The following is an 11305-nucleotide window of genomic DNA, read 5'->3' as shown; positions in this document are numbered from 1 at the left end:
CACACACACACACACACACACACACACACACACACACACACACCTGCATAGGTCTTTACATTTTCAGCTTACCAGTCCCCTTATATTAACAACTCAAATGCAGACTGTGCCTTGTAACTTACGAAGCTTTTCAAATGTGTGATCTAGTTAATCTCCCTGTGAGATAAGCAGGACAGTTCTGATTATGTTCATTTCTAAAGAGAAAAACAACTGAGGCTCGGAGAGGTGAAGAATTTCATCTAAGGTTCTATGGCCAGTGATCCAAACCCTACCTTCTAATTCCAAAGAGTTCATTAATTTCTCATTATTTATTACTTTGTATTTTTTATATTAATTTGTATCATTAATTATTAATTTGTTTTACAATAATAAAATGATATTCACTTACAGAACAACCTCCATATTACTCCCTATCACCTTCTGTGTTAGGATTACCTGCCTTTTAGAAATATAATTACAGTTATTTTGTATTAAGAAGCTACATCTCTTTGAAGGGAAAAATATTAAGTGGGTGATGCGTTCTGAGGATGAGAATATACATGAAATGAATATACAATGGTACCTTTTGTGTACTCCAAAGTGCAAATGTGGGGGAAGTTTATATATAAATGAGTTAACATGTGAAAGGGTTTGTGCTATTTATTTATGCAAACACCTAGATGCTCTTTATGGATCTGGAACTGGGAGGGATGGCCACTTTAAACACTTTCTTTCCCAGAGATGTTTTTAAATTGCCTGCCACTATTCTCATACCAAACATTGTTTTTAGTTTTAGATCTTATTTTTCATTTTGATTTTTCGCCTGCCCGGACACGTTTCTCAAGACACACACAAAAAGAAAGGTACTCAGAGATACATACAAATTCTATGAGTCTATGGAAAGGCGAGTGAAGGATTTAGATAGAAAGAGGAATGAATGACATATGCACAAAGAGGGAGGGACAGAGTTGAGGAGAAAGGATCTATCACTGGGGGAAAAAAAAAGAGAATCCTGAAAAAGTCTGAAAGTTTGATATCCATAGGTGAAGAATCAGTAGGAAATATATGATTTTTTTCTATAATCATTTTACAATGTCAATTTTACAACAATCCCAAGGCGAATTTCTTTAAGTGTCTAATCTTAGACTTTCCCCTGTTATAAAATAGGAACCACATTCCGTCTACACCTCAGGCATCACGCATTCTTTCATGTAAAAGGACATTGCTCTACAATCTCAATAGCTCCTGCCTGATTATCTTTATTACCACCCGGATGAGTCACAAATGACCACACAGAGTAGGCAACCAGTATTCAGTTTCAGGCTTTACATGCACCTATGGTGGTACATAGGTGTGACTTTGCTTACGCCTTCTAATAGAGAATGAAGATAAACACACCTTATTCACATTCCTGATGTTCTATCAAAAGCACTTCATAAAGAATTTCAAGAAAGTCCTCATCTCTCTCCCTGCCCCCAACATAAAGGATGTCTCACCCGAATTGGATTTCTTAGAAGATTGAGAACTCGAAGGAGACGTAGGTTTTCAATGTATTCTATTTCACCCAGCTCAGCAATCTGTTTAATCCAAAAACAAACACACACACACACACAATATAATCAACAGACTAAATGCACCAAGACAACAGAGAACGTAATATAAGAGGAGCTACTTTGGATCCCTTAAACTCAACTTATTTTAAAAATTGCTCTTGTGACTATCCAGCTTTTTAATGAGAACTCCACAAAGCTACACAGAACAAGGGAGTTATTGCATGCTCCTTCAGTAAATGCAAACTCACAGCCACATTTTCTTTTTTCCTCTCTGGATAGACAACAGTGAGGTAGATGTTTCTCATCTCACCCACGTTTATCTTAAGGCAGAAATTAAATAGTACATAGAATCAGAGAAACTGCAAACAATGCATGCAAGGGCTACATGCTTCTCCCCATCACTATTCTGCTTAGCCGCCAGCTCCCCAATCTCCCTCCCCAACGCTGCTTCTGCTGGTTACTGTGGTCATCTGTGGCTGGGGAAGCCTTCTTACTGCATGTACATGTGGAGCTCTATCCGTTTTTCAATGAGATAATTGTTTTAAGAAAAGGTAAACATGGGAGATTGTATGACATATTTCTTTTCTTCTTCTTCTTTTTTTTTTTTTTTGCAGTATGGGGGCTTCTCACTGCTGTGGCCTCTCCCGTTGCGGAGCACAGGCTCCGGACGCGCAGGCTCAGCGGCCATGGCCCACGGGCCCAGCCGCTCCGTGGCATGTGGGATCTTCCCGGACCGGGGCACGAACCCGCGTCCCCTGCATCGGCAGGCGGACTCTCAACCACTGCGCCACCAGGGAAGCCCATGTATGACATATTTCTTGATGTGAATGTTACATGACTATTCACCTTAAAATTCTTGGCTAAACTGTACGTTTATGTGTTATACACTTTTTTTTGTCAGGTAATGTTTCATGACTTTAAAAAGTAAGAGGGAAAAAGGTTGCTTGATAGTTCCTTAATTTGAGCAGGGATAGAGCTTGGGTGGCAGCAGGCCTGAATTCTCCACTAAACTAAAGACAAACAGTTTTCCTTGAATGTCCTGTAATTAGTATAATTATAATCTTATTTCAGATGTAGATGCTGAACTTTTACAAAAAATTAATAATCACTTTTTCATTTCTATTTCTCCCCAAGTCATTTCTGCATGCATGGTAAGATCACTCCAACAGCAGAGTCACTAATAGTTCCTGAGTTATCCAGTCTCAAAATGCAGTTGAAATGTAAGCTATTCCCAAAGCTAAATCAGGGGAGGAACACATGTGCCATGTTCTAAGGATGCCATTTTCAAAGACATAATATGAAAGGCCAATTCCGAGTTACAATATACAACCTGCACACATTAATCTGGTTATAGCAGTGTTATGCTTTTTCCATAAGATGACTAGACTCTCCATTAAACTGCCATTTGGATCATCTACAAGATAAAAGGATCAATTTTTAAATATTGTGCTATTTGGGAAGGTGGAAGAGTCACTTTGGTTCACACTGCTCAATCAATCAATAGATTGATTCCCCTCTAGCCTACAGCTCTTGTGTTTGGACCTAACACAAATGTTAGGAGGAGATGTTTCCTCGCAGCCAACATGTCTCACCAACGCATCCTGGCCACGTGCACTTGCAGACATCGCTGGTGGGAGTAGATGTGCTACACATGCATAAGCTATAAATCAGCTATCCCACTTCAGGAGGTTTATACTGAAAAGGTCATCAGACAGACAACAATTAGATACATGAGCATTCGGTCTAACGTTTTTGGTAAAAGTTTAAAAATTTCTCAATTCTGAAAAATTCCATCATTATGGGATTAAATGAGTCATGGCACAGTCCCACAATAGGAACACTAGGCAACCATTTTAGAAGATGCAAACATCGATGGTGCTTAACATGGAAAGATCTTGTAAATGCTGTGAACACTATGAATAGAATAATCACAGACTATGTAAAATATTATCACTAAGATGTCAGTTGGGATGAACCAGTCTTTTGAGAGTCAAATGAGAGGGATCCAGCTCCCCTCCCAGTCCTTTCAAAGGTAGGATGAAGTGGGTAAGGGCAGAGGGGAACACGTGGAGGCAACTGGCTACCAGTGCCCACCTCTGCTGAACTGGTGATGTGCACCAGACATGGGCCATCCTGCATGTGCCGCCCACCCCATCCTGCAGACCTCACCCGGCAGCAGACCCACCCTCACATCTTCTCTCTTCAAATGCCAAGACCCAAGGCTGTGTGTGCCATAGGCGATCACAAAAGGTGTACAGACACAACTCCCCCAAACCACCTGAAGTGAAACACAGCCAGAAAGATTATATTCTGAAAGGAACTTCAGCCACCTGATGCCAAGAATGTCATACCAGCCGCGCTGATCCCCAGATTCCAGTCTACCCTTCTTCCCTGATCTCCTCTGCCCCCGTTGGCTACTCCCCACCAAGCAGAAGCCTTTCAACTTCCACTATGTAGGGAGAAGTTGGCTCCTTTCTTTGACATTTCCTTTTAAGCCATGCTCTCCAAGCCTAACCATCCAGAACTAAAGAGGCCTCTTAAGTCTTTTTCTTAAAATACATGCTAGATAGAGAGATGAAATAATGACACTAAGTAAGACTCAGAGAAGTAAAACAGCAGCCTCTAAGTAACTCCCAGACCAATATTTTGCTTCTAGAAGAAAAGGCTGAGGTTGCAATAGAGTTAACATTTGGGGAATAAGTTTTAAATGATAGAAATGACTTAAAATCTAACAAGGATTGTAGAGTGGAGAGTGACAAAGGCCCCCAAATCACCAGCTCATGATGAATTTGCAAAACAACTTAAAAGAGATGTTCAAAAGATCATGTGAAGCTACGGCAATGTTTCAACAGCTTATACCAAGTAAATAATACTGATAAAAGTGCTCCCAATAAGATAATATTCCTAACATCAAGTTAATCATATGAGAAGCAATAGCTATGTTATGTTTCTCTTAAATGATAAATTTTCCATCCTTGATACACAGTATTCTCAGTAGTGCTAGAGAAATCTCTGAGGAAATCTTTGGATGGCTCAGCTTACAGAATATTTCACATACTGTTGGTTGTTGCCCAACCTGCCCAGCGGGGAGTGAGGGAATTGTGCCATTGTTACGGACCCAATCGTTCGTTGCCAAAGGATCCCTCCTTTGGGATGTGTGCCCACATTTTTCTTTTTTAATGGAGTCTCTTCAACATTTGAAAATTATAAACTCTGTTCTTCCCTAATGATCCCCCTTTTTTTCTTCAACTATTTCAAATGTAATTTGAAGAGTCTCCTGGAAGGGAAGAGAACACCATACCATTCATGAGGTCTTTCTAGACCTGTGCTACCCAATATGGTAGTTACTAGCCCTGTGTGGCTACTTACCACTGGGAATATGGCTAGGATAAATTCAAATGTACTGTAAGTGCAAAATACCCAATTGGTGTCCAAAACGTAGTATGAAACAACAGAATATAAAATATCTCATCAATAATTTTTATAAAGATTACATGTTGAAATGACAATATTTTGGATATATTGGGCTAAATAAAGCAAAAAATTAATTTCACCTGCTTCTTTTTACCTTTTTATTGTGGCTACTAGAAAATTTAAAATTACACATGAGGCTCACGTGATATTTAAGCCAGAAAGCACTCTTCTAGAGTTTAATCCAAAAACATGACAACACCACACACTTTTCTGAAGGGAAGGCCATTAGCATTTCATTTAATGTATTAGCCTGCAGGGTTAAGAACACTGACTCTGGAGGCAAATCATTCTGTTTGAACCCTGGCTCTGCTATTCACTGGATATGGTATAACTTTGGACAAGTTACTTAACACCTCTTTGCTCCAGTTTCTTCAACTGTAGAATAGCGATAATAATAGGGTTATAATGAAGATTAAACGAGATGATATATGAAAAGTGCTTAAAACAGTGCCTTGTGCATAAATACGCAATGAAAATCTCTGCATTATTTTATGAATGTAATTGTCATTATTATTACCATTACTCCTTTTCCTAAATCCTGAGATGCACTGAGTTGAAATGTAATGAGTGCATTCTGCCGTTTGAACACCACCTGTATGTATCTGCAAACCACTTTAATGGCCATTTCATGAAAAAGACACTAAAACCATATGAAACAGAGATTGTGCTGACTTCATAAGACAGGTGGGACAGTGAACAAAAGTCACCCACTAGAATTAACCTTAGAAGTTAACAAGCAGTTTAATATGCAAGTCAAGTGAAAATGAGGAAGAACAGTTTTTGCCTGTGATTAAAAATCCACTTCTTCCCAGACCTAAAGATCGCCTCCTTTTCTTGATTTTTAGAAATCTAACAGCTAATGGAAGCTCATTGGAGGAAGAGTCATCAGACCCAGCTGATAAGCACCAACACAGCCGAACAGAGAAACATCTCCACAGGAACGCATCTCACTCCAGCTAGGATCTATGTCTCTTTCAGGGTTAACCAAAATTTTCATTTTCAAGAAGAAATAACCATTCGTTTTCCTTATGAAATCTTTCCCCAAAATATGAAAAAGTACTCGAGATGAATAAAATCACAATGTAGATCTGATTGCATAAGAGGTGAGTTATGGGTACCAACTTAATACACCATGATTAGGAGCACAAATGCTTTATTAAAAATAAAATGTAATTAAGAGTGAAAGCCAGGCTTCCCTGGTGGCGCAGTGGTTGAGAGTCCGCCTGCCGATGCAGGGACAAGGGTTCGTGCCCCTGTGCGGGAAGATCCCACATGCCGCGGAGCGGCTGGGCCCGTGAGCCATGGCCGCTGAGCCTGCGCGTCCGGAGCCTCTGCTCCGCAACGGGAGAGGCCACAACACTGAGAGGCCCGCATACCGCAAGAAAAAAAAAACAAAGAAAGAAAGAGTGAAAGTCAATTGGCGAAGTAATGTGTGCATTAAGCCAGATAGGGTAATTTGAGTAAGTCCAATCCCCAATTCATTCGGGTTGGGAGGTACGCTATTGTTACAAATAGGATATGAGAATTCACTTCCCGTGTCTCTTCTCATTAAATGGGGCACAGGCAACACCAGCCTGAGGCTCTTCTCTTGTCTCTAGTTTCCCTCCTCTGACACGTCAGACATTCCTAATGCCATCTTTCTACCCCAAATTTCACACGAATATATCTACTTCACAAAGTCATGTGCACCTGGTTGCAGTTTAAACCTTCAAAACAATGTAATTAGGAATCTTCAAATTTTCAAAAATTAAGAATTATTACTATTAAAAAAAAAAAAAGCAGTTCTTCAACTGTTGCTCCAGGAGGTTTTCTAGAATAACTTTTCTGAGCTGGCATTGAATGTGACAGCACTTGAGAAATAATTATAGACACTAAAACCAAGACATATAAAGTATAATATGACATTACCTTATTATCCTCGAGGTTGATCACTTCCAAGAAGTCATGACTCTCTAAGCCTTGGAGGCTACTGATCTGATTGTGGCTCAGATCCAGGATCTGCAGGACCCTTAGGTCATCCAAACCTGTGATCTTCTCAATCTGGTTATTGCTCTAAAATTGATAAAATACACTTAATATCCTAAAGGGAAAAGTGTAATGACAAGTTTTCATCCTGGATACTGCCCCAAACCTCTTAAAATCAGTAAGACATTCTTGTCCCCACTCCCATTCCCATCTTTCACCTCCCTAAACACATATACATACACCCCAGAAAGAAATCCCAGTCTTTCAGTTGGAAGACTCAGAACATAATATTTTCGCTAGAGGTAAAGCAGATGAATGTTTGAATCAATAGGAAAGACAAAAACTAGGTAGTATAAGCTTTTGACATTGCTAACCTCAAGCTTAATGGCAGCATGGCTCCAAGCTTATCTTTAGAAATGTAAATTTAATGCAATTCTTTCATCACCATCACAGAAAACCACTTGAATACTGTAACTCCCACATACACTCTGTTTTCAGAAATATTCTGAATATAATCACCTCATATCATGAGGACTGTAGTAGTCTGGTACATGCCTCCACTTATTCATGCTCTTGTACAGTTTCCACCTCTTGAATCCAGGATACACCTATGACCTGCCTTAACCAAAAGAATATGGCAGAAGTGTCCCGGTTCCAAATCTAAGACTTAGGAAGGCCTGGCAGCATCTCCTCTTGTGTCTTGGAGCCCTAAGCTGCCATGTAAGAACTCTAGCCACTCTGTGGGAGAGAATCTGCGGAGAGGTCACCTGGAGAGGAGCCCTGAGACTAAACAGAGAGGAGAAACCCAGCCATTGCAGCATCCTGGCTGAGCCCAGCCCCCAGCCAATCTGCTAGCTGGACGCGGCGAGACCAGCAGAACCGCCCAGCTGGGCCCAGCTCAGATTACAGAACTGCTAGCTAATAAAATGGTTAACTAATAAAATTTCTCCATGCCACTACACGTGGGGTGGCATGTTCTACAACAATAGATACATAAACAAAGTTCTTAAATAATTCACACGTAAGCATCTTCTTAAACAATACCATGAAACAGAGAAAGATATAAGACTTAAACACTGTTCTTCTTCCCAACCCCCCTGTACCCATGACAACAAATTATAGTGATAACAATAATTTGTATTTTCTTGTACATTTCCCAAGTCTCAAAATTCCTTGGGTTCTTTAGCCTTTGAGGTATAAAACTATGCCACAGTAAAGTTAAACTTTGAGTTGAGAAGCACAGTAAAGTGTAATTTTGAGATTTCAATTAATGCCACATTATACCCATCCTTAAACTTTTTTTTTGGCCACACCACGCACGCAAGATCCCAGGTCCCTGACCAGCGATCGAACCTGTTTCCCTGCAGTGGAAGTGTGCAGTCCTAACCACTGGACCACCATGGAATTCCCCCCATCCTTAAACTTTTAAAACTTTTACTAAGCACTTTAGAACTAAAAAATTAAATTATAGTATTCTCTACCATCTATAATATTTTTCCTGGTACATGCTTCCCAAAGTATTTAATAGTGAGAGTTCATTTTCACTCAACTTTTCATAAGATTTCACTTCAATAATGAGCAACGTTTATGTTCATTAGTGTAATTCGATGGCTGTTTAAAATATATTAATAGAATGTTGATAATCTATAAAACTGGATTATAGTACATGGGGGTTCATTAAACTATTCCTTTTATTTTTACATATGTCTGAAAAATTCCATAATAAGGAAAAATACTCATAACTCCATTTGCCTAAGTCAAATTTCCTACTGTTCAAAAAAGTTCTAGAAAATGTAATAGAAAGGGGAAAGAAAAAAACTACAAACTGAACATAATATCCTTATTAATTTAACTTATTGAAATAAGACCTCAATATCCTATTTAAAATATGCCCACATATCAAATTTATGTATAATACACCTCTTCCCCAAAGACCTCTGAAGTGCTGTAGATGTGGAAGATGAACTGTAATTCTTCTTTGGAGTGTCTCTGATGGCTTTCAAAGTGGTAGATGCACAAGAGCAGACTGAGGCATAGAAAAGTTTAATTACATAACCTATGGTCATAAAAGAAAGCAGAACTGAGAAATATTACGAATCAGAATTTCTGAGTCAAAGTTATCTAGTAAAACCCTTTATCCAATGATGAAAAACTGATACATCTCTTCTCAAAGTGCACGTCTAGTGCCTGCATGAACAGTTCTTCTTGCTTGTTTTATCATGATTAGCAGGGAAAAGGGGGTCTTTAGAGAGAAACTAAAATGAAACGAGAAATATTCTCAATCTCCCAAGTTGGAAGGGAAAAAAAAATGGCTTTTACTAAGACAAAATGATTTTTGAAGTTTGGAATGTATTGTCCTTACTTGCTAGAGGAGGTGGTTGACAGAGCAGACCATAAGTGAACCACATTTCCCCCTAATATTTATGGTAAAAGTTGATGGAAGAGGGACTCTCCTTTTGGCGCAGTGGTTAAGAATCCGCCTGCCAATGCAGGGGACACGGGTTCGAGCCCTGGACCGGGAAGATCCCACATGTTGCGGAGCAACTAAGCCCGTGTGCCACAACTACTGAGCCTGTGCTCTAGAGCCCGCAAGCTACAACTGCTGAAGCCTGCGTGCCTAGAGCCCTCTTGTTGCTCTGCAACGAGAAGCCACCACAATGAGAAGCCCGTGCACTGCAACTAGAGAAAGCCTGCACGCAGCAACGAAGACCCAACACAGCCAAAAATAAATAAATAAATTTATTAAAAAAAAAAAAGTTGATGGAAGAGAATTAACGACTGGTTTGTATAGTGAATTGTTCTTTTTTCTCTAAAGTGTAAAGTGAATTACTTCCAGTAGTAAACCAATTGGATTACTGATACCACAAATCTTTTAAAAAGTATTAAAAACTATTGAAACAAATGAGTATCATTTTATTTTATGAATTTTATTAATATATGGAAAAGAAAACCTTCCTATTCTCAAAAAGTTTAAGAAAATGAATGATGGCATATTCTGTATTTTCTAGTTCATCTTGGGTGGTGAGGATGGGGGTTGGGAACAATCCACCTAATCTACTTGTAGGAAAAATAAGTTTTTTATGCTTCTTCTAAAAGCTACTTGAGATGAAATTATCAACACAGATTATTTATTTAGTTATTGAAACAAAATCTTAGGATGAAAGTGCTATGTGATGTCATTCTTAATAATCAGTTCAATTCTCATTCCCTTAAGCACACCCCCAATCTCTTCCCACATATCACGCTCCACTTAAAATTAATGGGAATGCCAATGCAAAAAGATATGTAAATAAAAGGATAAGGTTCTAACAAGCTGCAAATTAAATAGAATATACTGGCAATAATCCTTCAAATTATCATAATTTTAAAATGTGACTTTCTTTTATAATTTTTAAATTTGCAATTCAGCCTACCAAATTCATTTTCATTTATGCTTTGCTTACATGCCTTAGTGGACAGAAAACAGAAAAACTCAGGGAAATTATTAAACCTTTCCATGCTTCATTTCCAACCTCAGTACTGGGAACCAGTACTTTACCCTCACCTGACTCATTTTAAGAAGTGAAGGCTCTTGAAAACGCACTTCAGGCTTAACACATAGCCAACCTTCAGCTGTCTGTGGTTAAATTAGACAGGAATTGTACATTGTATATGTCAAAAACCCGCAGATAACCCAAAATGTCATTTCAAACAACAATGTTCGGGGCTTCCCTGGTGGCGCAGTGGTTGAGAGTCCACCTGCTGATGCAGGGGACACGGGTTCGTGTCCCGGTCCGGGAGGATCCCACATGCCGCCGAGCGGCTAGGCCCGTGAGCCATGGCCGCTGAGCCTGCGTGTCCGGAACCTGTGCTCCGCGACGGGAGATGCCACAACAGTTGAGAGGCCCGCGTACCGCAAACAAACAAACAAACAAACAAAACAACAATGTTCAACACTCTCCTGTGGGATAGTTCACGTAAGAAATTAATAAGCTACTAGCCTCACGGCTTAAAATCCCCCCGTCCACCTCATGACAGATATAATAAAGAATCCCAAAGCCATCCAAGGGTAAGAAGTGAGAAGGAGAAGGAAAGGAAGAAGAATCCTAGATAATCTACAAACTATATAATCACCCCCAAATTAATGAGCTAGACTGTTATTTCAAAACTACTGTATATATCTTTGGAACAACTATGATCCTGCTGATTTTAAAATAAATTGTCTGTATTTTCAGTCAGTCAGAGTCACACTGTCATACAGCTTAAGCAGCATGCTCTCTATGGGAAAAACATTAAAAATTTTATCTTTTTTTTTTTGCGGTACGTGGGCCTCTCACTGTTGTGGCCTCTCCCGC

The 11305-nt window shown here is 39.4% G+C and overlaps 1 protein-coding gene across 1 annotated transcript in view; it reads right to left on the bottom strand.

Annotated features, from left to right (window-relative positions):
* LRGUK (leucine rich repeats and guanylate kinase domain containing) overlaps positions 1-11305 on the bottom strand; it is a 122705-nt gene that overhangs the window by 71949 nt on the left and 39451 nt on the right. Inside the window, exons 7-8 of the mRNA XM_007466568.1 lie at positions 6915-7058; positions 1476-1556 (exon numbers count right to left, since the gene is read on the bottom strand). Of these exons, the coding sequence (XP_007466630.1) occupies positions 1476-1556; positions 6915-7058 (225 nt within the window). The remainder of the gene's footprint in view (positions 1-1475; positions 1557-6914; positions 7059-11305) is intronic.

The sequence above is a fragment of the Lipotes vexillifer genome, unplaced genomic scaffold (assembly GCF_000442215.2).
Source record: "Lipotes vexillifer unplaced genomic scaffold, Lipotes_vexillifer_v1.1 scaffold71, whole genome shotgun sequence".
NCBI classification, from domain to species: domain Eukaryota; kingdom Metazoa; phylum Chordata; class Mammalia; order Artiodactyla; family Lipotidae; genus Lipotes; species Lipotes vexillifer.
The sequence above is the reverse complement of the archived record's forward strand: the minus strand, read 5'-3'. Positions and strand labels throughout refer to the sequence as shown.